General features: G+C 45.2%; 1 protein-coding gene across 1 annotated transcript in view; it reads right to left on the reverse strand.

Moving 5' to 3' along the window:
- Positions 1-4,148: 4,148 nt before the first annotated feature.
- Positions 4,149-27,387, reverse strand: part of ELP3 (elongator acetyltransferase complex subunit 3) — a 175,546-nt gene continuing 152,307 nt past the window's right edge. Inside the window, exon 15 of the mRNA XM_074991456.1 lies at positions 4,149-5,557. Within this exon, the coding sequence (XP_074847557.1) occupies positions 5,472-5,557 (86 nt within the window). The 3' untranslated portion in view covers positions 4,149-5,471. The remainder of the gene's footprint in view (positions 5,558-27,387) is intronic.

A 27,387-nucleotide genomic window follows, 5' to 3' on the forward strand; every position in this document is an offset into this window, starting at 1 on the left:
AAGAGAGAAATGGGCTAAGAAGTTGTCCTGAGCAATTTAGTAACGGAGAAGACAGAAAAGGGCAAATCTTAAGAGACTAGCCAGCAAAGGGGATCCTGCACAGTCACTAAAAAGATTCTTGTAATAACCATTGAGGAAGGTAGCCCCCAGTGCTATGTAATATAACATAGCAACGTCCCACTAAACAACTTAGCACTCCTTGGCACAGAAAAATTATTTATAGTCCCTCTAGAATGGCTGCCAGTTACAGGTATGGGCCATAAGGATCATGGTTGGAGGTCTTGGGTGAGGCAAGATGCTGGATTCAGATGCCGACAGGGCAGAGAATGGAAGTGAAAGTTTAAGAGGTGGCTGCATGTAAGCTTTGGAACAGAGCAGGACAAGAACTGCCTGACGTTCAAAGAGAAGAAAGTGGGGATGGCCAGGCCACACTCTCAGAAAACCATCATCCAGCATGGTCTGTCCAGCTCTCAAATGGAACCCACAAGGAAAACGCAAAAGAGGAAGATGATGGACAATGTGGAGAAGGTCTACTGAGGTTGAAGGACAACAACTGGGGTACTCCTGGAGTCAGCTAGAAGTTTTGCCCTGAGACAGAGTGAAGTGGAGGATGCGTGTAGATGACCTGTGCTCCACCCAGAGTACAAGGGTTTAGGTCAAGCACCTTATCTGCTAGGACATTGCTAATAAAAATGTGAGGTCCCACCTAACATGCTGGCTTTAGGTGTGGGCCTCTCTGTGGGTAACAAGACTATCCAGCGTTGGAACCATCACATACATACTACTTGTAAACCAGAGTTTTGGAAGGGACAGAAATCCCTCTATTGGGGCAGAAGCAATGGCTACTTTCCTTTGAAGAAGGCTCTGGAATTGTGCTGCAGAACAAGTTTGCAGTATCAGCAACACGTTACCCAGACTGCACTCTTCCCACGCTTCAGCGGCAGCAGTGGGGTCCAGCCCCAGCTCAAACAGCAGAGGCTAGACTTGCCCACTTGCCACTCTCACAAAAATGAAAACCTGGCCCCACCTCTTCCTGGAGGCCCTGCCCTTGTTCACAATAGTCCTTGGCTTGCCCCAGCTTCACTAGGCTGGGACAAGTGTTTGGGGTGCAGGATGGGGTGGGGGCTCTGACTGGAGATGTGGGCTCTGGGGTGTGGCCAGAAATGAGGGGCTCAGGCTGCAGAAGGGGGCTCCAAGCTGGGTTTGGGATTGAGGGATTTGGAGTGCAGGAAGGGGCTGTGAGTTGAGACGGGATATGGACTCTGGGCAGGAAGTACAAGCTGGTGACAAAGGGCTTGAGGTGCAGAAGGGGGTGGCTCAAGGCTGGGTAGTGGATTGGGGCTTACTACCTTGGAGTGGCAGGACCAGGAAGCTCTATGCACTACCTTCCCCACAGGCACCACCCCAAAGCTGCCATTGGCTGCGGTTCCCAGCAGTGTCTCCTAAGAGCCCTCAGCCCAGCACACAGCCAGCCCCAGTGCCAACAGCAGGGGCCCTGTGGCTACTTTTTACTTTGCGGAAAATTTCTTTCAGTTTCCAGAGGTGAAAGTGATGCTGTGGTCCCTCTCCCAGCCCCACCCTTAGCTGAGGAATCACCCCTGGGAAGAAGCCCCCGCCCTGCTCCTTCAGACTCACGTACCTCCTTCCCTCCAAGACTAAAAGGGAAGTGCTCTTTCTCCTCTCCACCTGCTGCCCAAAGGAGGTCAGAGCATCAAAGGGTGTCATTACAACGCAGACAGTGTAAGCCATGGAAACGGATGGCTCATGCCACAAAAGGTCCTCTGGCTGGGTCAGCCCTAATATTATGGTCATTTATTACTCTTTCCAGGATTGTTATGCCACCATGTTTGCTGCACATGCACCACTGTTCCAGGAACGCACTGCTCCAGATACCCGAGAGACCCGACTTTCCCAGGGCATCTGGCAAAGCAAGTAACTGTTCCTCCCCTTGAAACATCACATGTAGCATTTATTTCTTCTCTGGTCACAGTTCAAAGTGGGGGGAACTGTCCAAGATAAAACAGAAAATCAGGGAAAGGAAACCAGGTTCAAGACATCGCACATCTATACACGGACACATTCACTACCCACATATGCGCCAGAAACAAACTGCACGAAGCACCATGAACTAAAGTTGCGGCTGATCAACATTGGGTCTGCCACTAATAGTCACCGGACAATACATGGCTTCATCAGTGATGAAGTACCCAGTGTAGCTTACATCACCAAGACCTAGTTGGATGACTCTGGAAACTCTTGTGCTGGCTCAGGCGTATGCAACCTGTGGCTCTGCAGCCATTTGCAGCTCTTTAAGGATTTCGTTGTGGCTTCCAACACTGTAATTGCAAAATAAAAACAACAAAAAAACCCTCCTCCTGATTATTTTCGATAAATGGTGAAGTCTAAAAGCCCAACAATGAATAACACCCATCTAAATAGCAAATGATATGTGATCTCAAAGCATTGGATAACTCCCCCTTAAATAGATATGTCTTTTTGAAAGGGAAGTCCCTGGGATTGGTGGGGGGAGGGGCAGGTTAAGCATGGACATGGGTTGGGGCCATGGGAAATGAAGCAGCGGGGTTAAGCCTGGGGTGGGCTAGAGCTGCAGGAGGTGGAATTGAGCTGTAGCCGTGCACGGGGCTGGTGAGCTGGGCCACAGGGAGTTTGAACCAGGGCCACACGGGGCTGGAGGAAGTGTTAAACCAGACCTGGTGGGGAGTAGGATTTTGAGTTGCACTAAATTCACATTAATGCGAGTTAAGCACAACTCAAAATTGCGCATTGCGAGGGTTTGCTGTATAGCTATTGCCTATCTTGTGCATTTCGATGGCTGCTTATACGTTTTGTCTTTCTAACATGAATCATCACTCTGTATTTCTCATTACTGTGAATAGTTCCAATTAGCATGTTCCAAAGTTCTTCTCTGGTCATAGTAATACAGACTAAGTCATTGGAGTATCTTACGTTGTTGATGTATATGCCATTGACCTACACATGATCTTTTTGGTGTGTTCTAACAACTTCCCCTCATAACTTCTGCATATATATTAAATAGTTGTGGAGACAGGATACAATTTTGGCATATGGTACATCTTCTTGATGCTACAACATTTATAGTTCAGTGCTGCTTTCCGTGCTCAATACAAATTTCTTTTTTTTTTAAATTAATTGTTGGTCTCGAAAGTCAATACTACAGTTTTGGAGATGATCCATCATTTTGTCACCCTGTATTTTATCAAATGACTTTTGTAAATCCCCAAAGCACATATGGATTTCCCTTGCACTTCTATCACATGCTCTCTTAAGAGCCTCATGGAAAAAAATTGCTTCCCTTTTGCCTGCTTGTGGGTAGAAACCAAAGTGACTTCTGTTAATTCTTGTCGTGAGATGCTGATACATCTCTACGCCATGCTAGAGAATGTGAACATCACTGAACTACAAGCTTTACAAGCGACACATAAAATATTGTTAAAAAAAATAAAAAGCCAATTTTTGCAGAATATTAGAACTCCTATTTCCGGGCAAGCTCACAGAGAAGACAGCACAAGGATTCATTTAAATAAAGCCAACATTCTAGACTAGGCAGAATCTTGATTCAGGCCAGGACACAGAACGGACAGTGCTGCAATGGCAATGACAGATGATTTCTTTCGGTACATCTGTGATCAGTATGGCCATGTGAGGCTAATGAAACTGGGTTCTGGTGGAAGCACAACAACTGCAGGAAGAAGAGGATGAGTTAATTTGTACAAGGAAAAAAGCAAGAGTTTTATTTTTATTCCAAGTATATCACACATGTAAGCTAAACAGGTGAAAATGAAACAAACGCTCTCTCAAAGAGAATTTTAAATGTTCGGAAAAAGACAATGTTTCCTCAGCTAATCAGGTTTGACTTCACCTGTATTTGTGCAATCAGAATTTTACCAGTTCTCCATTTACTACAGAGTCTTGCAGGATAGAAAAGATCTGTTTTCAAAAAAAACCACATGAAGCAGAAATACCCCTTCCACAATCTATTTCTTATTTGAAAAGCAGGCTGTCTGTATATACCAATAGAAGCAAAAATGGCATGACATTTTCCTTCCCCTGATCTCAACTGGTCTGTGTACATTTTAGTCGCTGAATTATTAAAACACAGGACACCATTAAGTAGTACACACTTTAATAATAAAAAGTTTGGCAGTATTCTTTCCAGAATTCTGTGAACAGATTCTCTCCAGAAAGGATGCATGTCTACAGCCCATCCATATTCCTCCCCTTCTTTGCTTAGGTGTGCGTCAGTAGACGTCAGAGCAGCTCTGGCCCCTGACCCCAGAAGCCAATGGTCTGAAGTGGTAACAGATCCTGGTGGCAGTCATACTTAACGAACGGCACTGAAACACAACTGCAGGAGCTCTCTTCGAGTTAATCATGTGTCTATGGGCAGCTATTACATGTGAAGTCTCCAGATGATCTGTGGCAGATTCATTTATAAGTTATCATGTGTAAAATGCTGAGCTCAGTACACATGGCTTCCCTTAATTTCAACCCCATTTCAGACTGAAAGACTATAACAGAGCTCCAGCTGCTTCTCTCTTAGCATGCAGAGATGCATTCTAATGCATTCCATTCTGTTTCTGTTGCATGGGTTCCATCTGACTTTAATGAGTCAAGCAGCTAAAATCTAGCTTAATGTTTCTAAAAATGTAATTCTGAGTGCTCAAATACTGCAGCACAAAAAGCATTTAGAAGCCAACTCTACCCCCAGGATTCCCCAGTAGAGGAGATTGGGTAATGGTGAGTAAGTGAGCTGAACACAGAGGCTTCATGCACTGAGGTTCGCAGCTTGGTCTTGCATTGGACATATATTCTGACTCTTCTGGAACGGGGAGTAAGACTTTCCTTAAGATCTCTCATTGCTGGAATAAATTCAGGATCTGCACTATGCAGAAAACTTTTGCAACATCCAAACTATTTGCAAACCCTCTTACCTCAAACACATAAGACAGCCAGCCTGACTTAAAAAAAGAGACACCCAATAATGCAATATTTGTGTTTTCTGACTAAACTTCACGCCCAATTTCAACTGTCCAAATTTTAAACATGATGGTAGTGATGTTATAACGGAAAAGCAAAAAGAATGAGCAGGGTGTTCAACTGGGCTCCCTAAAACAAGAACCTTCAATTAATAAAACAGCACAGTCTTGCTTGCTTCAATGCACAATTAACACCAACTCCCACAGTAGCATGAGATCCCCAATGCAAAAGATGGTAGACGGTCTCTCAGGAGAATACTATCAGAGCTCTACCAGGAGAGATTTCAGTTTATGGCAGGAGACGCCAGCATAACAAATGCATAGTGAGAAGCAGATCTCTGTTTTAAACCTGCTTTCCTTCCTCCCAAGCCTTCTTGCCAGGCTTACTCAGCATCATCTCCACTGTGCTCCCAGCAGCAGGTCTCGTAAGAAGAGGGGTTGCAGTGCCTCCAGTTAAGAGCATTCATCCAGCCTTTTCACCATGTAGGGCCCTTCCAGCTCATAGCCAATCTTCCTGTAATAATTCCTGGTGCCAACTCCTGCAACAAAACAGAGGGGCAAAACTCATCAGTGCAGTAATAGATGGCAAGACATCAGGCCCTGGAAATCAGAGATCTGCAGACAAGTGATATTCACCGGTTAGATACGTAGCAGAGGGGAGTGCAGCAAAGAACTCATGGAAGTCCTGTTTTTTTGAAAGGTTCTGGAGACATTTGAACAGCGAGGTTTCAGATAAACTTCAGAGTGACATAGGGTATGTTGATACTTACTGCAGGATCCACTGAACTTCGATTTTGCTGCATCAGTGAAGACGTGGTAAAATTGATCTCTCTGGGCTTGGCCACCAACCCTGGTACTCCATGTTATTGCTTGGAGTAAAGGACATTGGCTCGAGCCCGAAGAGCGCTGATGTACACCAGGAAACAAAGTTGATCTCAATACATCGATTCTAGCTTTGGTAATGGTGTGACTAGTACTGCATATCTGGGATCAGCTCTGATCCCTAGTGTGGACCAGGCCAGAGTGTGCACATTGCTGCTGGAGGTAGGCTATGTCTACCCATCAGTTAGGTGAACAACATCCCCCAACTGTATTATGCCTGGCTGGGACAGCAGGAAGGAGGCAGGCATGCCAGGTGGAGATCTTCACCAGTTTGCTGTCCTACCACATTGAGCAGAATCCCACTCCCGACCTCTGCATCATGCGTCACTGAATCTTTAGAATTTGGCTAGTCTCTACATTAGCGTTCTGCGAACAACTCACAGGTGTGCCGCGACCACTTTTTAACATGCACTGATGGTATATATTGTTATTAAAACCAGATACAATGTTACTTCTTCACTGCTATAATACCTGATTAAATTACTTCATTTTTTTTTTGGCTGTCTACATTGCTGTTGGCTTTTTTTGTGGGGGCGGAGGGGCCAGGGGAACATTTTTGAAGGTGTTCCAGATAAAAAAATATTATTGTTCAGTGTTCCATAGTCTCAAAAAGTTTAAGAAACACTGACCTAGACAATTTCTGCCTGGGGATGACCTAATCTCTTAATTTAGAAACCAGACAGGGTAAGTAGTTTGCTAGCACAATTTCACCAACTCTTACAACGCGAAGCGAAGGCACAGAGATCATTAGCATTTTCAAAGGGACCTGCAAAACATGCTCCATTCACAGAAAGTCATAATCAACAGGAGTCAGGTACCTAAACTCCTTAGAGTAAATCCTAGCCACAGGGCCTGCTGGGCTGCTGCCATGTAAGGGCTGTGGATGGTGAGTCAATAGCAGATTGGAAAGACTACACTCTGCTTCTGAGGACAGAGGTTTAGGAACTTGGCAAAAGAGCTGAATTGAGCTGCACTCCTACCTTTCCTCCCATGAAGAGGGATGCTTGTGAGCAGGGCTGGAGAGCTACAATTAGAATAACCATGTAATGCTCCTAAGTATCAAGATCTCATCTTCAGAGAAGTTTAACACAAAGCAAAGACAAGCTCTCGAGAAGCTGAGCTGCAGCTGCAGCTGTCATTACAGACCGCTGAAGAGCCCTGGAACCCAGCATGCTCTCTCTGCCTTCTCTTGGCTCCACTTTAAATGCACAAGTGGGCTCCGCAGTCACAAATTCAATGTGCTCATTAAAGGGGCAGCTTCAGAATGCTGTTGTTCTTAAACAGGCTCTTCCGTCTCCTTCCTCTTTTTTATCTTAATTAGATCCTGTGGAGACCAATTCCGGGATAAGCCCAATGCCCCAGCTGTTCAAGAACATCCAACAGAAGGACACCATTGCAGAAATGTAATAACAGCCATCCTGACCTTATCTCTGATTATCCCGGCATTAGTCAGCAAATGAGGGACGAGGGAGGACAGACAGACAGACAGAGACCCTTCTCGGTGCATTACAGAATCACTGGTGTCAGACTGGCAGACAGGCGCAGAAAGCGCCTGGCACTGCATCATGAAAGAAACAACTCTTACACGCCTTTGTTTCTTATCCTGCCCCTCTTTTCGGTCCCTGGAGACATGGGACTTTGGAACTGGCTGTTTACCTATCCAGGGATTGACCACATGACTACTCACAGAGACGAATCAGTCCAGTTACCAGCCTGCAGGCAGCGGAAAGCACTGCCTCAAGCTGGTCCCACCCACGCCCCAACGGAGCCCTCCTGGCCCCTCTCCTAGCCTGCGCTTGCAGTGTCAGAGGCTGGGGCAGACACACTTGGGGCTGGCCAGTACGGAGGTCGCTCTGGCCACCCAGTGCCGGGGCTGGCAGCTTAGCTGTGGGAGAAGGGAAACGTCCTGGTTAGGGATCTGGCCTGGGGCTGCGCAGTCCAGGGGCAAGCTGCAGCTGTCCTGCCTGCTCGCTCTCCTGGGGCAGGGGGCAAGGACCAGCGGCCACCGTGTGTGTGTACGGGGGGTGGGGAGGGGCCAGGCAGGAACCAGCAGCCATGGTGGGGAGTGAGGCTCTGGGGGACACAGAAGGGGTGGGACTTTGACTGCAAAGGACGGGGCTTGATTCCCAAAGCCATGAGGTCACCCCCTGCCCAGGCCTTCTGCTCCCACATGCACAACAGTCAGAGTAATTTGCCTGCAGCCACGTTAACCCTTTGGGGCATTCATGCACAAGCGTTTTCCTTGGACTTGACTTTTAGCACTGACACCGAACTGTGTAACTCCTGAGCCTCCCTAGGGAGCTGGGCGCTGGGAAGAGCCTGGCGCCCCTGGGGAAACGGGCACCACCGCCGCGTTGCAGGAGGGGAAGCTGAAGAAAAGTATCTTGCAGACAGGGTTCCCCACAACGAACAACGGGGCTCTGCCCCCTGCTCTACCAGGCAAGAGCGTGGGTGCTGCTGCCTGTGTGCTGAGAGTCAGAGGCTTAAAAGTGAGAGGGTTACTGACTCATTTAAGCCAGAAGGGCCTACCATGATCTAGACCAGCGGTGGCAATGCTGCAGCCCATGGGCTGCATGTGGTCCACTGGGGTTTCACCCGCTGTCTGCGAACCCTCCGTCTGCCTCCCCCCACCCCACGCGCCTCTCACGCACTGGGGGGCCATTCCTCCTACTCCTTCCCCACCCTCCCAGCACACCACATCCACTGATTCACGCTTCGTCTCCACTCCGCCCTTCCCCAGCTTGAACAGCTGCAAACAGCTGATTCGCAGCACTCCAAAAGGGCTGGGAGGGGGGAAGAGGAGTAGGAAGCGCAGGGCTTCAGTACCCCTGTGTGCAAGAGGCCCGGGGAGACGGCAGACAGGGGGTGCACGGACTGCAGGTGGAACCCCAGTGGGTCGCAGGCTGCCCATGAGGCCCACCCACTGCTCTGGTCTGATCATCACAGGCCTCTGAATCTCACTGTCCCAGCACTGCAATGGGCCTGGAATTTCAAGTTACAGAGGATCAACCACCTTCTTTAGTTCAAACCAGCAAGTAATCCATGCCCCACGCTGAAGAGACTGCCAAGAAAAACACAGGGTCTCTGCTGACCAAATACAACCACTGGTTGGGCCACGAGCACGTGGGCAAGACCCACCAGCTAGACATCTGGGAAAGAATCCTCTGCAATAGCTCAGCCCTCCACACGCGGCATCCTGTCTCTGGCCACTGAAGATATTTGCTGAAAGCAGCTACAGACAGGCCATGGGCCATTGCAGGCCATCTCACCAAACCATCCCTTCCATAAACTCACCAAGCTCAGTCTTAAATCCAGTTTGTTTTTTTTGTCCCCACTGCTTCCCTGGCCTGGATGTTCCAGACCGTCAGTCCTCTAGATGGCTGAAAAGCTTTGTCTGATTTCAGGCCTAAGTTAAGTGGTTGGCAAGTTTATGTCCGTTCATTCTTTTGCCAGTACTGACCCTTATCTCCTCCTCCTCGCTGGCGTTTATCCCTCTGATGTATTTACAGAGAACAATTCTGTCTAGCCACAGCTTGCACTTTGCTGGCTTAAACAAGTCAAGCTCATTACGTCTCCTGCTTTAAGGCAGTTTCTCTATTCTTCAGATCAAGCTAGAAGCCCCTTCTCTGCTCCACTCCAATATGAATGCATCTTTCCTAAACATGGGAAACCAGAAAGGCGCACAGTATTCACAAAAGGTTGAACTTCTCTAAGTCGGCACCCTCAGGACCTGACCAGTATCAGATGAGAGAATTTGCCAGACTGTGAGAAGTCTATTTTGTCTAGCACAGCGGTGTCCAATAGGAATGTAAAGATTGCCACACTTGTGGTTGTTGTTTTTCCATATTCACCACATTCCACATCGCACCCCTTCTACACAAATGCCCTCCTGCCCCAAGCCAGACACCCCCAGCTCCCCATGCCATAACTGAATGCCCTCCTCCTCCCCAATCCCCGTTTTAATTCAATGCTGGTGATTCACCACAGCTGCCGGGGCTGCTGCTGCCACTGTGTGCTTCTCCCAGCAAGCTGTGGGGCACACATGTGAATCAGGCACTCAGCACCCCCCGCATGAGGCTTTCAGGAGGAGCCACATTTAAAGGCTCCAAGAGCCATATGCAGCTCAAGAGTCACATTCGCCACAATGCGGTATCCTATTTGCAAGCATATTGGATATACCCTGGTCTAGCACATTACCAACACTCCCACTGCTGACTGGGCTCTTAGAAGACATTTAGAGGTAAATTACAGCTAAATCATAGCACAGAACACTGAGAGCCAGGACTGATGGCTGGAAACAAACTTTATGGGACCACAGGGAACTTGGCCGCACTCATGAAAAGTTGTCATTTGGCTAGCTAACATCATGCTGGATTAGGGATGCTGCCAAATGAGAGTGTTCCGGATTAGAGAAGTTTAACCTGTTGCACAGTGGTCAGCAACATTTCCGAGGCAGAGTGTTAAGGCTCTTGGTTGAACTGAATCCAATGTAAAATTCTGAACAGTGTTCCGTCCCTTCCTGGGACCTGGTCACGTGGGGTAGGGCCTTCCCCTGGGGCACAGCGAGGCCTGGCCAAGTGAAGTGCTGTGCTTGGGGTGGCAGGGCATGTCTGAAGGCGGGTTGTGTGGCAACCTGTGGTAGGAGGGAATGAGGGGTGTGGTGGGATGAGCAGGGGAGCAGCGGTTGGGGGGGGTGGTCAGGAGCCCAAATCATCTTGTAGGATATTGTGGTCCTCCCAGTCATTGACAATACCTCCAGCTTTGTGTCATCTGGGTGCTACATCTTTAATGAATATGTTCAATAAAACTAGTCCCAAGACTGATCCCTGAAAAACAAAATCAGCCTCACAGTTCACATACAGTATGACCCACTGCATTCTCCCCTGAAATCAGTTTATCATCTACCACTCGATTGTTGTATTCATCCCCATTTTCTCCAATTTTACAAATCATTTCCCATTTTCCTTTATGTTCCTTGTTCTACTTTACGCCTCAGCCATTCTGGGTTCTTTCACCTCCATGTCCATGTGCCATTTAATCCTCAGCAATTTCTCCATGTTTCCACCATTTGCAGGATTCCTTTTTGATTTTCAGGTCCCTGAAGAACTTCTGATGGAGCAATACTGGCCTCTTAATTATCTTGTTATCCTCCCATTATACTGGAATAATTTACTGTAGTGCCTTCAATACAGGTCTCTCAGAGAAACTACCAGCTCTCCTGAATTCCCTTTGATCTTTGATTTATTTCCCATGAGGCCGTACACAGCTCTGAGTCTGCGGAACTCGGCCTTTTTTTTTTTTTTAAATCCATTGTCCTTATTGTGTTGCTCTCACTCCCTCCTTTCCTTAGAATCAAACTCCATCTTTATGTGCCAGTTTGATTTGCTTGCTTTCAGGGGTCACCAGCCTCTACTGAGAAAATGCACTACAGCCACACTTCAGAATGTCTACGGTAACTCATTTATGTCATGTCCAAACAGGAAGACTGGTTGAAATTCTCTGGCATGTTATGCACAAGGTAAGACAAAATGACCAGAATGGTACCTTCTGGCCTTCGAGTCTATGAGTCTGTGACAGACAGTCCCAAGAAAGTGGAAGAACTTTTAAAACAATATGAAGTGCTACGTGCTTTTTCAACATTTTGCAAATGAAAGCGTAAGTACAGGGTCGCACAGAGTTTAAGTCTGTTTATCAAGAAAAACAAAAATGCAAGCAAAGGCCCTACAGATCTTCTGCCATTGCTTACAGACCCTGCTCTGAGGGATGGATACCTTGACTTTTTGTGAGCTGTTACCTTTGCAAATAAGGTGCCTGAAAAATTGTACCTGGCATTCATTCTCAGCACAGTTCAGACACCTACAGAACTGTGATACAGATCTCTGACAGTAAGACAAAAGACCTGCCCTGTTACTTGACCAAGAGAGCACTTCATTTAAAAAGACTAATAAAGCCTCCATATTAAAACCCCCTTGAAACTGAACAATTAGTGATTCTGATCTTTAATGTCAAAAACCACCTTGATCTGAGCTATTTAAATGTCCTTTTCCAGAGAAACACAGAATTTGAGGAGGTTTTAAAGGTATTATAGGCTGTGCCAGAGGCTTGTGCTCTGTGCACTTATCTCAGGGCCATTAAACAGGGCTAGTTATGTGAGAGCTCTTCCTCATTTCAGAGCAGTAGGTGAAAATCATTACCAGGAATGATTTTGCAGCATGGCAAGCCAGGTGACCCTGAGGAAGATGCGACGCTGCCGTGTGGTGAATCACAGCCTGACTCCCTTCGGGGGTTTTTGTTCAAAGCCAACTATTTACTTCACAGAGTCATGTCCTTCAACATGATTACCCCATTATGATTGATGATTCTGGGCTATGTCTGTCCTCTGCAGCAGAATATAGATGCACAGTTTTAAGTGATGGGGAAGTTGGGCTTTGTCTGGACAACTGCACCTGAAAGAGGTCCATCAGCTGGCTGGGTGGGAAGGGTATTGTGGATCTATATGGTATCTGCCCAGCAGTGAGTTACACGCCCAAGATCTTTATACCAGACACATTTTGTAAAAACTGTATTGCAGAGACACTAAATATTTTTGCTTCTCTAACCTGTGACCCCTGTGATGTATAACCAAGTTATCTGTGATTGGTTGAAATTGGGTATTGTTTTGGGTATTTGAGTATTGTTTTGCTGCTTTAATCTCCGTTGGCATTGAACATTTACCACCCTTTTCTTAACCAGGACAGCTGCATAACCTTATTAGTTTAATTGTATTCTCATGTCTTGGCTAAAGACTTCTCTGAACTGTCTCAGGAAGAAGTAGGAGATGTAAGAATTCCACCCATTCCCACTGGATCCCGTTGCCATGCTTCAGGACCCTGCATGGAGATGCAGAACTATTTTGTTCACTTACCTTGGCAGCTAGACCAGACAGATCTCATGCATGTTCCTAAAACAAAAACCTATAGGAAGAGGAAGCCTTTAGTCATCTCAGGATGGAGCTCAGGTTAATGTTTTATGCTAAGTACAAAGACTACAGAAGCCCAATGTACATTAGAAGGAAAAAGATCTTTTCCCAAGGTTTTTACAGTAGCTTTCTCTGAGATCTTCCAGTTCCACACACAGGTCTCACTATAAAGGGGAATGCCAGGGCTGAAGTTCATGGATGAGAAAACAGTGTAAAGAGGAAGGTTTACATTTATTAAGCACCAAGGATCTTTATGGGGGAAGACAGAGGCTATACATAAGAGACAGACTGCCTCTTAACCAAAGCAGAATGGATCGGTGGCACAGAAAGTTAACCAGCTAATGGGGGATTACTTAAGATAAGAGCAAAATGGAAAGCAGAGAAGTGCAGAGGAATACATCAGTCACACAAAAATACCTACTAGGAATGTCAGCAATAAAGATATCTGTGTCTGATAAAGTATAGGTCAGAAAAATGTCTCTCTTTGGGAGAAATGACAGGGTATCTAACCAAGAAGTTAAACAAAAAAACATCATGTGTCTCTACACCAATGGGGAAAGCTTGAAAGTAAAAGCCAATACATTGGAATCCCTGGTAACAGAAAACTGGCTTAACATAATATGCATTACTGAAGCATGGTGTGAAAAATACATCAATGGGACAATAAATACTACCTAAAAATTAGAAAGGAAAGAAAGGTCATAGACACGGGAAACAGCACTAGAATGAAAGATTCATACTATCTAATGAGAACATGTCACAAGGGAAAGGACCACATAGGAAATTCTGTATGGATACAAATCCCAAGACATCAGAATACAATTAAGCTAAAAGGGTTATACACCTGTCCTGGTCAAGAAAAAGTAGTGAATGTTCAATGCCAATGGAGATTAAAGCAGCAAAACAATACTCAAATACCCAAAACAATACCCAATTTCAACCAATCACAGATAACTTGGTTATACATCACAGGAGTTACAGGCCAGAGAAGCAATAACGTTTAGTGTCTCTGCCATACAATTTTACAAAATAGTAACAGAGAGATAGCCGTGCTAGTCAATATACTATCAAAACAAAAAAGCAGTCCAGTAGCACTTTAAAGACTAACAAAATAATTTATTAGGTGATGAGCTTTCGTGGGACAGACTAGGAGGTCCAGTCGCTGGAGTACCTCCCCGGGGAGACGTGTGGTCTAGCAGGTCCTTTGCCTGAAATCCCCTTTTTCTGCTGTGCTGGTGATCCCATTGGCTTTGGCTGCTTCCTAGGCACAAGTTGGGGGAATGGTGCTGGGCAGGTTCAGGTGCCAGCAGTGTGCTGCACATCGATGCCAAATTGCCAGGCACGGAGTCCAACTGAGAGGGCTCTGAGACAGGATGATGCACAGCCCCCAAGAGAGGAGTCATCAAGTGAATATCCCACTCCTGTTGAGTCTGAAGGGGAAATGTTTTTTCAGATCATGCAATTGTCCTTTCTATGGGACTCCCCCAAACAAACACTTTAAACAGCTGTTGTGGGGGTCACTAATGGACGTTGGCTGGTTACACAACGAACAAGGCGTAAAGCCCTGGGAATGGGGCATGCCCCTTTCCGAGGCAAAGCCCGAGCCAGGACTCCGACTCCAAAACTACTATTAACTAAGTACAGGAAACCCTCAAGTTACGTGTAACTCAAATTTTTGGGCAAGTTGAGGGGAGACGGGAACCAGGCAGCAGTCTGGCTCCCAGCTCTCCTCTGCTTGCAGAGAGGGGAAACTGAGCAAGTCAGCAACCTTGGTCAGTTTCCTGGTTCCAGCCAGTGGAGGGGAGCTGGGAACTAGGGGCAGCCTGACTCCCAGATCCCCTCCACTCCTTGGAGCCAGGACACTAACCACGGCTGCTGCCCTGCTCAGTTTTCCAGCTCTGCAAGTGGAGGGGAGCCAGGCTGCCGCTTGGTTCCCAGCTGCCCACCACTTCGGGGACCGGGAAACCGCTCCTGTCAGCGCATATCTCGAGGGTGTACTGTACCTAACAGCAAAAACCAAAGGTGTTAGAATAATGGACTGTGAGACCCGCTAATGCTCTTGCAATGCAGACAAGGTGCTACGACCTACTGTCACCAACTGTAAGAAGGAACTGAAAGGATGTAGAGTTGGCAGCATCTAATATACCAGCACATGAGTGTGGCACTCAAGGGGGCACCACAGCTGACCTTATGGCAAAGGCAAAAATTGTCAATGACATGACTATGCACACACCTAGAATGGCGTTGACATGAGCAAGCACTCAAAGAACAACCTAAGTTATACCGGAACAGGATAAAAACCAAGTTTAGTTATACACACGTGCCATGCCCTTCTCAGCACAAATACAGACCATAACTTACTCTTCTGACTCAATCCTTCCAAATAGGAGTATTCAAATACAACATCTCAAAAGAATATTTAATTATGGCTCACTAGCCCAACAGAGAAAGTGAAAATGAGACAATGATAAGTGATATTAAGAGTTCATGACATTTCAACAACAGACTAAGGTGCATATGAGTTAGCTGCATGTGGCCACACCACAAGGTAACCAACTCTCCACAGATAAGTAGATTGAACATGTGGAATCTCACAGCTCTCGTTCCAAATATTTCTTAAAAGTAAGTTTGGCACAATTCTATTTGCATTTTTAAACACACTTGACAGATTATGTCATTTATTTGAAGCATTTTTTCCAATTATTGATTTAAATTTTCACAATTGCAAAATGTTTGGTTTTATATATTTTTCCCTTAATTTTTTTATCAATTTACCTTTTCACAATTGTGGGAAATTACTGGGGGTGGGGAATTAGACAGTAAATGGAGACCACACAATAATTATTTCATATCAGTACATGTTAGGATTGAAAGAGCTAAAGCTTTGTAACAGTTAAAACAAAAGCTGTCAACATCACGTTAAAATATAAAAAAAAAAATCCTTAAAGCCACCTCTAATAACAGTTTCTCAAGCTGTGTTTTTCTTCCTTTGCCTATCTGAAGGTTTTGAGTCTCTCAGATAGAAATCATGTAAAGTTTGTGTGTTCAATGAATTCAACATTAGCTGACATTTAGTGATAAAAACCTAATCCTTCCAAGCCTACTTAAAAGTATTCAGAGGAACATGCAATATGAGATGATAAGACTCAGCTTTGGCATATAGAATAAAATCCCCAGATTGTTTCAACCCATTCATGTGTCCAGTGCAATTCTAATTATGGCAAAACTTCCTCTCTGAGGCGCTGCAGGAAAAATTACTTCCATTTGGTTCCTTCCAACATGTTGCCTTAAGCATGAAGCAGCGTAGGCAAACTGTGAGAACTTTCCACCAAGTTCTGACTTCTATACATGTTACTCAAACATGATCTGGTTATAAAGGTGCTAAAACAAATTTCCTAAATTAAAGGACAGAGAGGCCTTAAAGGAAGGAAAAGGGGAAAAATTTTTACATGCTTCTCTCTGCCAAAACCCAAAAAGTTCATCCAAAATCATCAACACAGCTCTAACTGTTCCATCCCAAAGAGCACCTGATAGGGCTGCTTCCTTCAGTAGCAGCCAAAGACATTTTTTCTTTACTGCAGATACAAACAGTGAGCAATATGTTGGCATCTCTCCCTTAAAGGGTGGGAGCGTACACCAGAACCTCAGAGTTATGGACACCTGGGAAGGAGGTTGTCCATAATTCTGAAATGTTTATAACTTTAACCAAGACACAATTTGGACTCCACATGCAGCATCTGATGCTCTGGGCCAGGTTTCAGCAGCAGGTGAACTCTCCAGTCAGCCCTGGACTGAGTCTGCAAGCTTGCCCCCGTCCCACCAGCATGTTTGAAAAAGCATGTCCCCCTCCAGGCCAAGGGAGAGGTGAAAACAGCACAGATCTTAGTGCTGCTCCTCTGCCACTAGTTCCAGCTGCCTTAGGCTGGCAGCCCCAGTGTGGCTGCCCCATAGGTGGGATTGGGGGCGTGAACAAGCAGCCCAAACATGGCAACCTTTAAGATGCAATACAGGCACAGTACAATAGGCTTTTTCTTTTTTTGGTCTCGGCTGCAGCCTGATTAGTTCCTTTCCATTTCACGTGGTGTCCAGTTGACCAGTCACTCCAAAAATTGGGTGTTCATGTCTTTGAGGTTCTACTTGAGTTCTACTGCCTTTGCCACACGGCCACATTTGAGAGTGTGGAAAGGGACGGAAAGAATCCACATCTACTCCCTCACTCAGGTGTGCAATTCCAGCTGAATCAGTGAAACTTAAGATACCCCAGTGACAGGTAGAGAAGTAGCCCGGAGATCTGAACGCTGCTATTGCCACTAGGCAAATCACAGTATTAATTTAAGATACAAATACTGAAGTATTAAAGGGAAGAAATGGGAGGAACCAAGAAGTCAGAGTTAGAGCCCCAGCTCTCCCCCAACTGAGACTTCAAGCTCCAGGTTAGAGTCAATGGATTTACACAACCAGAGTATATTAAAACAGTCCCATTCAGTCTCTTACACATACAACACTCAATATTTAAAAATTCCTTTTAAGCCTTAGGGGACCTTTTGGGTGACATGGCTGGTAAAGAAAAATCAGCAAACACAGATGTGTCTTTCAAGACTGCTACATTAAAAAAAAATCATCAGATTTTAAGGCCCCCACATCCATACTTTCATCAAGATCTCTACAGCCAAATTTTGCTGAGTTCAGAAAAAAAAAACAATTTCCATGAAGTGTAAAAGCCATTTCTTGTATTCAAAATTGTGGAATTTAATGCAGTGCTTCAGATCAAAGTACAATGGGAATTTAGCAGTGACCGCTAAGCAATGTCCCAGAAACTATGCTATGGAACTATGTGTAATCCTAAAACTCTTCTTTAAGACTAGAACAAGATTTGGACAATCTGACCCTAAGAGCACCTCAGCACTGGGAACACAGGTACATTGATCTGCTATGGCTATTCCTGTTTAGTTCTGTATCCTCTCTCTGGCAGTGGCTAGTACAAGATGCTTCAAAGAATTTTGGTTGATATCATAAAAGTATTGGAAAAAGCCTTTAGTTTCTGTTTATTCCCATTCATCAAAATAACACTAACAAGTCACATTTCATTTTGCCAGTCTACTTCACGTATCCACCTTTGGTCACAATCAAGTGGTATAAACAACTAGAGGATTAAATAGGGAAACACTGCAAGTAAAACTTAGAATCCCTGAGATGCATTCATGATGTTTCCTGCCCTAACATAGCTCTGAATGCTCCACAACTCTTCGCGCTTTGCAACACAACACACGGAAGCAGCTACAAATGCACACACGTCGGTTACAGACCTCTGACAGTTTCAATTTGATCCCAAGAGACCAACCTGCCAAACAGAGCAAAAGGAAACACGAGGGAACAGCCACCTTGACACTGTTGTTGTGGGTACTGAAAACTAATCTAAAAATGTGTCTTACTGGCAAGATGATTGATTAAATAAAATTGCAGCATGAGCTGTGAACACACTGACACTCCCACCCCTTGTCTGGATCTTCTGGTTTAGAACTTCCACTTTCCACAGTGCAGTGTTTCTTTTTTTCTTTTTCCAAGGAAAATGCAAGTGTGAAATAAGAGGCTCAGTCACTACTATCCAATTACAAAGAAGAGTAAACAACTGAAAAACCAGAGAAAGGCTCTGAAGCAGCACTAGGAAAATAAAAAAGGAAGCTGCCTTTTTGGCAATGTGGGACATAAAAATGAGACTCAGTTGAGACTTACTGAAAAAATTAGAAAGCTTCCGACTTATTGAAAGTGAAGCTTTGAAATTAAGAAATGAATTGGTTAGTAGACCCTAAACTAATACTTACATTGTCAAACAGTTTTTAAAATGTAAGACTTTGGGTAACATTTTCAAAAACACCCTATGCACTTTGGAACCTTGGCTGCCACATGGCTTAGGATAAGTCAGCACTTTCGAAAATGGGACTTAGACACTTTCAAAAATGTTACCAGCTTTACAGTTTTGTCTTCCATAATTTTCAGAAGAATTTATAATGGGAACATAGATTCATTCAGTTCTATTTTGAATACGAAGCTGTTCGGTAGTACTAACACAATGAAAGTTTTCATGGACAGCTGCAAAGTTCCATCCACTGATAGATCTAATTAAATGGCAATGATATTACTAAAAATGCTTTGAAAATGTCTCTATTTTAAGATAGCTAGTTTTGGTATTAAACGTGAGCACTGGCTATGCTCTTTAATATTTAATTTATGGTAATTGTGTGGTTGTTAAAGGTGCCACATTACAGCATGGGAGATGAAGTCTTCCACTTACAGAACAGGGACACTGTGGGGAACACCACATTGCCTCTGGCCAATACATCTGCAGGATGATATATAACTGGAGATACACATCTCCTAGAACTGGAAGGGACCTTGGGAGGTCATCTAGTCCACTCCCCTGCCCTCTTGGCAGGACATGCACCATCCCTGACATGTATTTGCCCCAATCTCTAAACGGCCTCCTCAAGGACTGAACTTATCCCCTTCTGTAAAGACTGAATCCATGGCTGAAAACGTAATGCAATCTCCAACACCGCTTGGATCCTGAGCTGAAGCAGCCAACAAGGTGCCAATTAGTATCAAGTACGGTATTTTTGTGTTTTTGACCTCCCCACCATATTATATGAGCATCTCAGAACCTGACATAACCACACTGACCCACCAGTTAGGGAAATGCTTTTTAACACCCTTTTCTGGTGAGGGAACCACGCTCAGGGAGGCTAAGGTCTCACAACGCTGACCTAACTACAAAAGCGTCTACCCATAAATTTTGCTCCTGCCAGTGTAACTGACTCAACTCTACCTCCACAAGCGGAAGAGTTCAATGTAGTGTCAATGCAGACACCACTCCTGGCCCACAATGCCCCACTTTGACATTACAATGCCTCCTGGGGAGGATGCACACTGCTGACACAAGCAGCAAAGTCAACTTAATTTTCAGAAAGACGTGGCTTAAATGACCTACCTCAGGTCACACAGAGTCTGTGGTGGAGCAGGGATGTGAACTGGAGTCTCCCAAATCTTAGGCTAATGCCCTAACCACTCTATCATCCTACACTGGAGAATAACTCAGCCACTGACACTACGAGATGAGACCTTTCAGTCTCTGTTGGCATGGGATTCCATCTGGCCTGCAATGAGGAAAGGAAAAGCTCTGAAATGGAACTGTAGCACTTCTCCCCAGTCATCCAACCCTTTAACCTCAAACTGATGTTTAAATCCACAAATAAGGCTTACGAACTCAGCAACTTCATCCCGTCTATTTATATGGCGCTATACATGACCACACTTACACTTAACAAAACACATGGAGAGACAAGCTTCCCCTCTCCAAAAGCTTTCCATCTGATTGAGGCACAGGTGGCACATAGGACTAACTGTGCAGGTGCAAGAAGGCAGTGCAAACCATCAGCTAATGTACAAATGGGACTGAGAGGCAACACACAACAGCAGCAGGGAACATCCTTTGACTATGGACCTTGTTAACTGATTTTGTCTGTCTTTCTACGAGTTACAGGATTAATAAATGGACAGAGTAACTCCCACTGTGTTAGCTTTAATCTCTGATGTTCCTGCCAAGTCTGGGAGCTGGCTGATCTCATCCTAATACGCCACCCCAGACACTACGAGTATGCCCACCCAAGGGAAAAGTAAGAACGAGAACAAAATGCTACGGCTGCAAGCTCCAAAGCCCAGGTCTACAGACTTGGGTTCACACAACAGTGCTAAAAATAGCTTTGAGGATATTCAAGCTCTACCTAGAGGTCAGGCTTTAAAGCCTAGGGAGGCGGTGGGGTTAAGAGTTGGACTCTGATGGCCTAACACAGCTATTTTTAGTGCCACAACATAAGCTCTGGTCTGCAGAAGTGGCCTCAAACTCACTGTCACCATTTTTTTGTTTTGACCACCAAAACAGTCCCTAAGAGGTCTGATGAAGCAAACTCTAGATTTGGATTCTGGTGGACTGATAGCAGGGGGAATTTTCCATTCAGGGCTCCAAAGTACAGAACACAGGGTCAGCAACCTGCCCGAGGCATTGTGTCAAAATCTGACCTCTTGACCTCTATGGATGGTCTGAGTGCCAGTGAAACTTTTTAAAGTCACTGATAGTCCTACTGACAACAGCTTCATTAATAAACACATTAAGAGGCAGAGCTTTACCGTGCAGGCGGTGGTTGGTAGCATGAGCTGGCTGCAAGAGGGAGGAAGGGCAGGGCTGAGCTCCCACCTCACATGCCCATGAAAAATGGCTTGCATGCCACTCTTGGGCCCCATGCCGGGGGTTGCTGACCCCTACTACAGAACTTTTGCCTTCTGTTGATGTCTCAGAACTTGTGTTGCTAAATTTCCGACCACAATGAAAGACACCACAGTTTCAGAGATTTAGAGTTACTGGATCAACACAATGAGGGGAGAGGAAAATGGCAGCTGTGGGCCAGTGAACCAAGCAGAGGATGGGTTCCATTCCGATCTCCACCACTGACTCAATAGGTGACTTTAAGAAAGTCACTTAACCACTATGGGTTTTAGGGTATGTCTAAACTACATGGCTCTGTCGCTAACAGTCAGGCAGCGTAAACACTGTTTTACCATCAAAAACCTATACCCCTAAGAGGAGCATTTGCTCTGCCAACAGGAGAACACTGCTGCCAACAAAGCATTGTTTACTCTGGGCAAAGCTTGTGTCATTCAGGTTTTTGAAGCAATGTCCCTCAACCGCTAGTGTAGACAAAGCCTTGGCTCACCCATTTGTAAAACGTCCACTTCTTTTTGAAAGGCACATTTCAAGGTTTATAAAGGACTATCTCAAATACAAAACCAGTAGTAAATAAATTATGAAGTCCCACTACAAACTAAGGGGAATAAGGCTGCGTCTACACTACGAGATGAATTCCAATTTATTTATATCAATTTTCTAATTTTGCAATTTCTAAGTTCGATTTTGACCATCGTCACTTCACACCTTGCCCCCCACATAGTTGAGTCATTGCTGCCACACAAATATTGGCTAACATCAACTGCTGAAGTAGTGCATTGTGGGAAGCTATCCCACAGTTCCCTCATCCCCGTAGCATTCTGGGTATGGTCGCTGGTCTTGATGTTATCTTCCCCCATTGCATTTTCATCATTTGCCTCCCGATCCATGAAAATACGTCGATCCATTGGACATAATGCACAAGACACACAAAATCACAAGAAAGAATTTTTGGTTTCCCCACATATTACACTGTCAACATGGGTGCAGCAACTGTATTCTCTACTGGCCATCTATCCCACCTCCCATCATGGCCGAAATGTGATCCCTGAAAATAATGCAGAGAGAAGAATGTAGGAAGAAATAAATAATTTTTGGTTTACCCATACATTATTGTGACTGGAAAGGGTTTTTGGCTTTCCAGTGCATTATAATGCTTTCATGCAACGACTGTGTCCTCAACTGACTATCCATCCCTCCTCCCATCACTGCCGAAATGTGATCCCCGAAAATTATGCAGGAGGCCTGAATGTTTCTTTACTTTGAGAAGAATGTAGGAAGAAGAAAGAAAAAATTTTTGGTTTCCCACTACATTATATTGCCAACCTGGGTTCAGCAACTGTAGTCTCAACTGAACATCTGTTCCACCTCTCATCATTGCAGAAAAAAAGAATTGTTGGTTTTCCCTGGCAGAAGCAGCAAGCCCAGGTTTGGGCTAATGGTGGGGGGTGTCAATGGATGACCAATTAAAGTATTCTTCCCCCCTGGCAGCAAGCCCCTTAGCCACTGGGGGAGACTTTTCCCTGGCAGCAGCAGCAAGCCCATGTCTGGGCCAAAGAGGGGTGTGTATGTCGCTAGATGACCAGTTGAGCTGTTCCTTCCCTCAAGCCTCCAGTATCCTAACTGCCAGGGGACACTTCCCCGCAGTGGCAGCAAAACCCCCAGTATCTTAACCACCAGTGGACACTTCCCCACGGTGGCAGCAAAGCCCCCAGTATCTTAACCTTTTATTGGGTTGGGTGGGGGCTACCCACATGATGTGGCTAAGGGCGGGAAAGACCCAGACCGTGTGGCACCTCTGAGGGAGGGAAGGGGGTTTGCACACAAATGAAAACCGCTGAGTAGTAGCTTCTCAGCGTGTTATGCAAGTATGACCCCAGCATAGCCTTGTTGACACAAGGTACAGCAGGGCAGGGGCCGGTGCCAGGCAGTGCAGGAAAAATAGCGAGCATACAGCCAGTTGCAAACTCTTTGCAGGGGCTATTTGAATGGTAGATGCATGCACCTTGCTAACAGCATTGAAAGAAAAAAGCCATTTCCCAGGCTGTCATAAAGTAACATGAGCCCAGAGCTAAAGGCTCGCTGATCCCGCTTGGAAAATCAGGCTCTTCCTGTTACTGGAGAGCAGTGACCAGAGTGTAGCAGTGAGAGGGGCATTCTGGGCTACACACAACACACCTCTGGAGGCTAATAAATTCGATTTTAAGATGTGACGCTTCCACATGGGCCTTTAATTGAACTTCTGAATTCCAGCTTGACGCTATAACCGTCAGGTAACTGCAACTTTGTAATCTCGAGATTAGTGCGCCCAAAATCGAGCTGATGGTCCTTACAGTAAAGATAGTCACGTGGTAAAATCAAGCTAACTGAATTACATTTGAATTTATCTTGTAGTATAGACACAGCCTAAGAGTATATTCTTATTCTCCTCCACCAACATTATGGAATTTCTATGTATTGGTAAAACTACACAGCTAATAATAAATACTATTGCACAGGCTTTTGCATGTAAATTGTTCATCATTCTTGGGTTTTCCAACTGCTACAAAAGATCAGAATTGTAATCAATGGCATTTCTGAAAAAAATCAACGCAGAAAAACTCATGATAGAATTAATGAGCTAATTCTGCAGTAATCAATTTGTGGGGAGTCATCAGCACAAAGTAGATGGACTCATTATGTCTGCTCATTTGCCATTTAAAAATCAGTTCAGAACCACCATGGAGCTTCCAGATGGTGAGATTATATCTCACTGATCACTTAGTGTGGTGGCAGTATCTCATTAATGACTATGCAGCTCCGCCCATCCCAAGCTGTGGGAAACAACTTTGGCTCTGTGTGTGTTTGTGTGTGTGCACACGCGCACGGATGCACGTATGCGCAATCATAGCAAACTACGGTCGTAGCGTTGACAATGATGCCACAGGAAATTAACCATTGACTCTAAATCAAGCTTACCATGCTTACTCAGTTCAAACTTAAACACTGAATATATTTAAAGCAAAAAACGTGCTCATGCCTTCTACAATTTGAGAAAAGGTGATGTCCTACAGGCAACAGAACATCCAAGCCCAGTGCTTCTGTCTTTCTGCTACAGCACTAATCCCTGTACCTCTCAGGACAAAGGTTTAAGAGATTTTAGATATACAACCAACATGATGCCCTGAGCTTTCTTTCCAGCTTGGTGGATAAAGCATCCACTCCCTGGCATTGGATTACCGAGAACCTGGGGATTAAGATGACTTTCAAGGCTTCTTTGTATCAAGCTTGATTTTTCTCAACATAACTTAAAGTTTAGTGATGATGAAAAGAACAGACAAACAATCTTGGAGACTAAACAAGTATGGTAGGGCCCTACCAAAATCACGGTCCGTTATGACCAATTTTATGGCCATAGGATTTAAAAACTGGCATATTTCATGTTTTCAATTGTTTAAACTTGAAATATCACTATGTTGTAACTGTGGAGTCCTGACCCAAAAGGAGATCGCACATCTGCTGGGGGCGGGGTGTGTGTGCGCAGCGGGAGGTGGTCATGGGATTGCAAGTCCCCCCTTTTGAGCTGCCTTCACAGCTTTCTGCAGTCACAGGAGGTTCCAAGAGGCAGAGGTAGGGTTGCTCTGGTCCCAGCTGCTCACTGCCACAGAAGATTGCAGGTAAAGGGGAGGTCCTGTCCCTCCCCTTCCCAGTCGGTGGTAGAAAGGCCCCTTTGACTGGACCCTCCCAGAAGCACAGGGAATCCAATTCCACAGCCCAGAATAATGAAGTACCTCTTCCCCTGCCCCACCATCTTGCTCACTTTTTCTGTTTTATTGGATTCTATCGATTTCTTGTGTCGAATCTAACAGTCTTTCTGCTGGACGTAGTTTCTAGCAGAGCCAGTTAATGTCATAGGTGGAGAGGCTCATTTTTAGAGAGACAGACACACTTGTTATTTGTATTTCTGTATTACACAGAAGCCCTCAAAAGGACTCTCCTGTGCCAGGTGATATACACAGACAAGGAGAGGATGAAGAGTTTGCAATATACATCCATCACCTGCTTCACAAAGGGGCTTCTGAGGCTTCACATTGAACAAGGAACACCGAGATCAGCAGTGACATGGGCTATGTCTATGCTGAACAGCATTATTCGTCAAATCTTCTGCTTCTCAACTGCTTCAAATGAACTGGTTAATGAAATAGGTCATCAACACTTGGCATAATTAATTCCTAATCCTGCCCTTCCAGAAGTCCTCCCCGCTTTCCTCAGTCTTCAGCCTCTTGTGTGCTCAGGTGTGTAATATTCCTGGCCTGGGGCCATGTTAATTTTCTACATGGCAGAACACAAAAATAGAAAAGTGGTCTGGGGGAAAATGGATCGTTTTCCTGCATTGTAATTAGGTCATAGCACAGAACAGTAGCAGAGCCCTGTCTCCACACTCTGAGATAAGACTTCAGCGTCACCGGCATGAGGAAATCTATACTGAGGCCTCACTGCAGGGACAAACAACACAGCTCCTCCAACATGTGACAGACACTGGTGTGACTGCAGACATCGCCAGCCTCCATATCCAAGATAGTGTTTTTAAAGGCTACCAGAGATGGGGTGGATGTGAGGAAATGCACTGCCTGCACTTTAAAGGCAAAGGGATTATGCCCCTTCAAAAGCCTCAGAGCACTGCTGATTTTAATCGATGGACACTTCCAACAGTGGAATTTTCTCTCTTCTCCCCATACCTCACAGAACAGTTTACTTCTGAAGAGATAAAGCATAATGAATCCTGTCCGCATGACCAATGCCTTGCTACTGTTTTGATGCGAGGAGGATAGACAGACTCAACCGTAATTATTTCCTCTATACAACAAAGATTTTTCTCTGGGAATTTAAATTGTAGGATTGCTCCCTGAAAAACCAACTACAGGCTGAACCTCTCTAACCCAGAAATCGCACGTCTGGCAACATCTGTAATCCAGCATGATTTTAGTTAGCTGGATGACCACTTGTCTTCGGTGTGACCAAGTTTCCGGTGGTTCTATAAACTTTGCTTAGAGCCACCATTCCTGGTTCGCAGTGTTTTGTGGAGTTAGTTAGCTGTAATTTACCTCTAAATGTCTTCTAAGAGCCCAGGAAGCAGTGGAAGTTTTGGTTTTGCTACTAGAAAATACTGACCTCCCATGGACTGGAAAATTCTCTTGTTTGGCACTGGTTAGCTCCCAAGGATGCTGGATGAGGGAGGTTCAACCTGTAGCAATCTTAGAACCATTACATGTATTATTTTGTACTAGTGGTCCTGGAAATTTGTGATGTAATAGTTAACATACAAGGCTGGTTAATATTCCTCCCTAGGGCTGTGCTTGAACTTAGTGCAGGGGCTCAGAATCATGGGTATAACCTTTGACCTTACCCACCAGGCTTGTAGGAAGGATAGCAGAAAGAGTCACAGATGATTGCTGTGGTAGAGGGCAAGTGCCACTGTCCTGCAACCATTTCACCACCTGGCTAGGTGAATGGAAGCACAACCATCCAATCAGGCAGATGTATCACATTACTCTGCACTCACAGCTCTGGCATCCTTGTTCATTGCTGCAATGAGGGGGATGGCCACAAACAGCTTAGGTGAGTATTATGTCTAGTTCTGGGTACCACATTTCAGGGAAGATGTGAACAAACTAGAGAAGATCCAGAGAACAACAAAGATAATTAGTCATCTGGAAAACATGAACTACGAAGGAGTGGTATGAGCATTGGCCTGCTAAACCTAGGGCTGTGAATTCAATCCTTGAGGGGGCCATTTAGGGATCTGGGGCAAATAGATTTAAAAAAAAAAATCTGTAAGAGATGGTGACAGGTCCTGCTGTAAGTGCAGGGGACTGGACTTGATGACCTGTGAAGGTTCCTTTCAGTTCCATGAGACAGGTGAAAGATTTGGGATAGTTTAGGTCAGAAAAGGGAAGACTGGGAGGAAACATAACAGTTTTCTGGTACAGGCTGAACCTCTCTAATCTGGAACTCTCTCATCTGGCACACACTGTAATCCAGCATGATTTTAGTTTGTCGGATGACCACGTATCATGGGTGTGGCCAAGTTTCCAGCGGTCCCATAAAGTTTGTTTACCACCACCAGTCCTGGCTCTCAGTTCTGTGCTGTTATTTAGCTGTAACTTACTCCGAAGTCTGCCTCTAGACTGAGGGAACTATTGGTAAAAGATATGCAGATTGCACACTGCAAATTTTTATCTCTCTTGCCGACAGTTCTGTTGGGAGAGGCTTCT

The sequence above is a fragment of the Carettochelys insculpta genome, chromosome 3 (assembly GCF_033958435.1).
Source record: "Carettochelys insculpta isolate YL-2023 chromosome 3, ASM3395843v1, whole genome shotgun sequence".
Taxonomy (NCBI): domain Eukaryota; kingdom Metazoa; phylum Chordata; order Testudines; family Carettochelyidae; genus Carettochelys; species Carettochelys insculpta.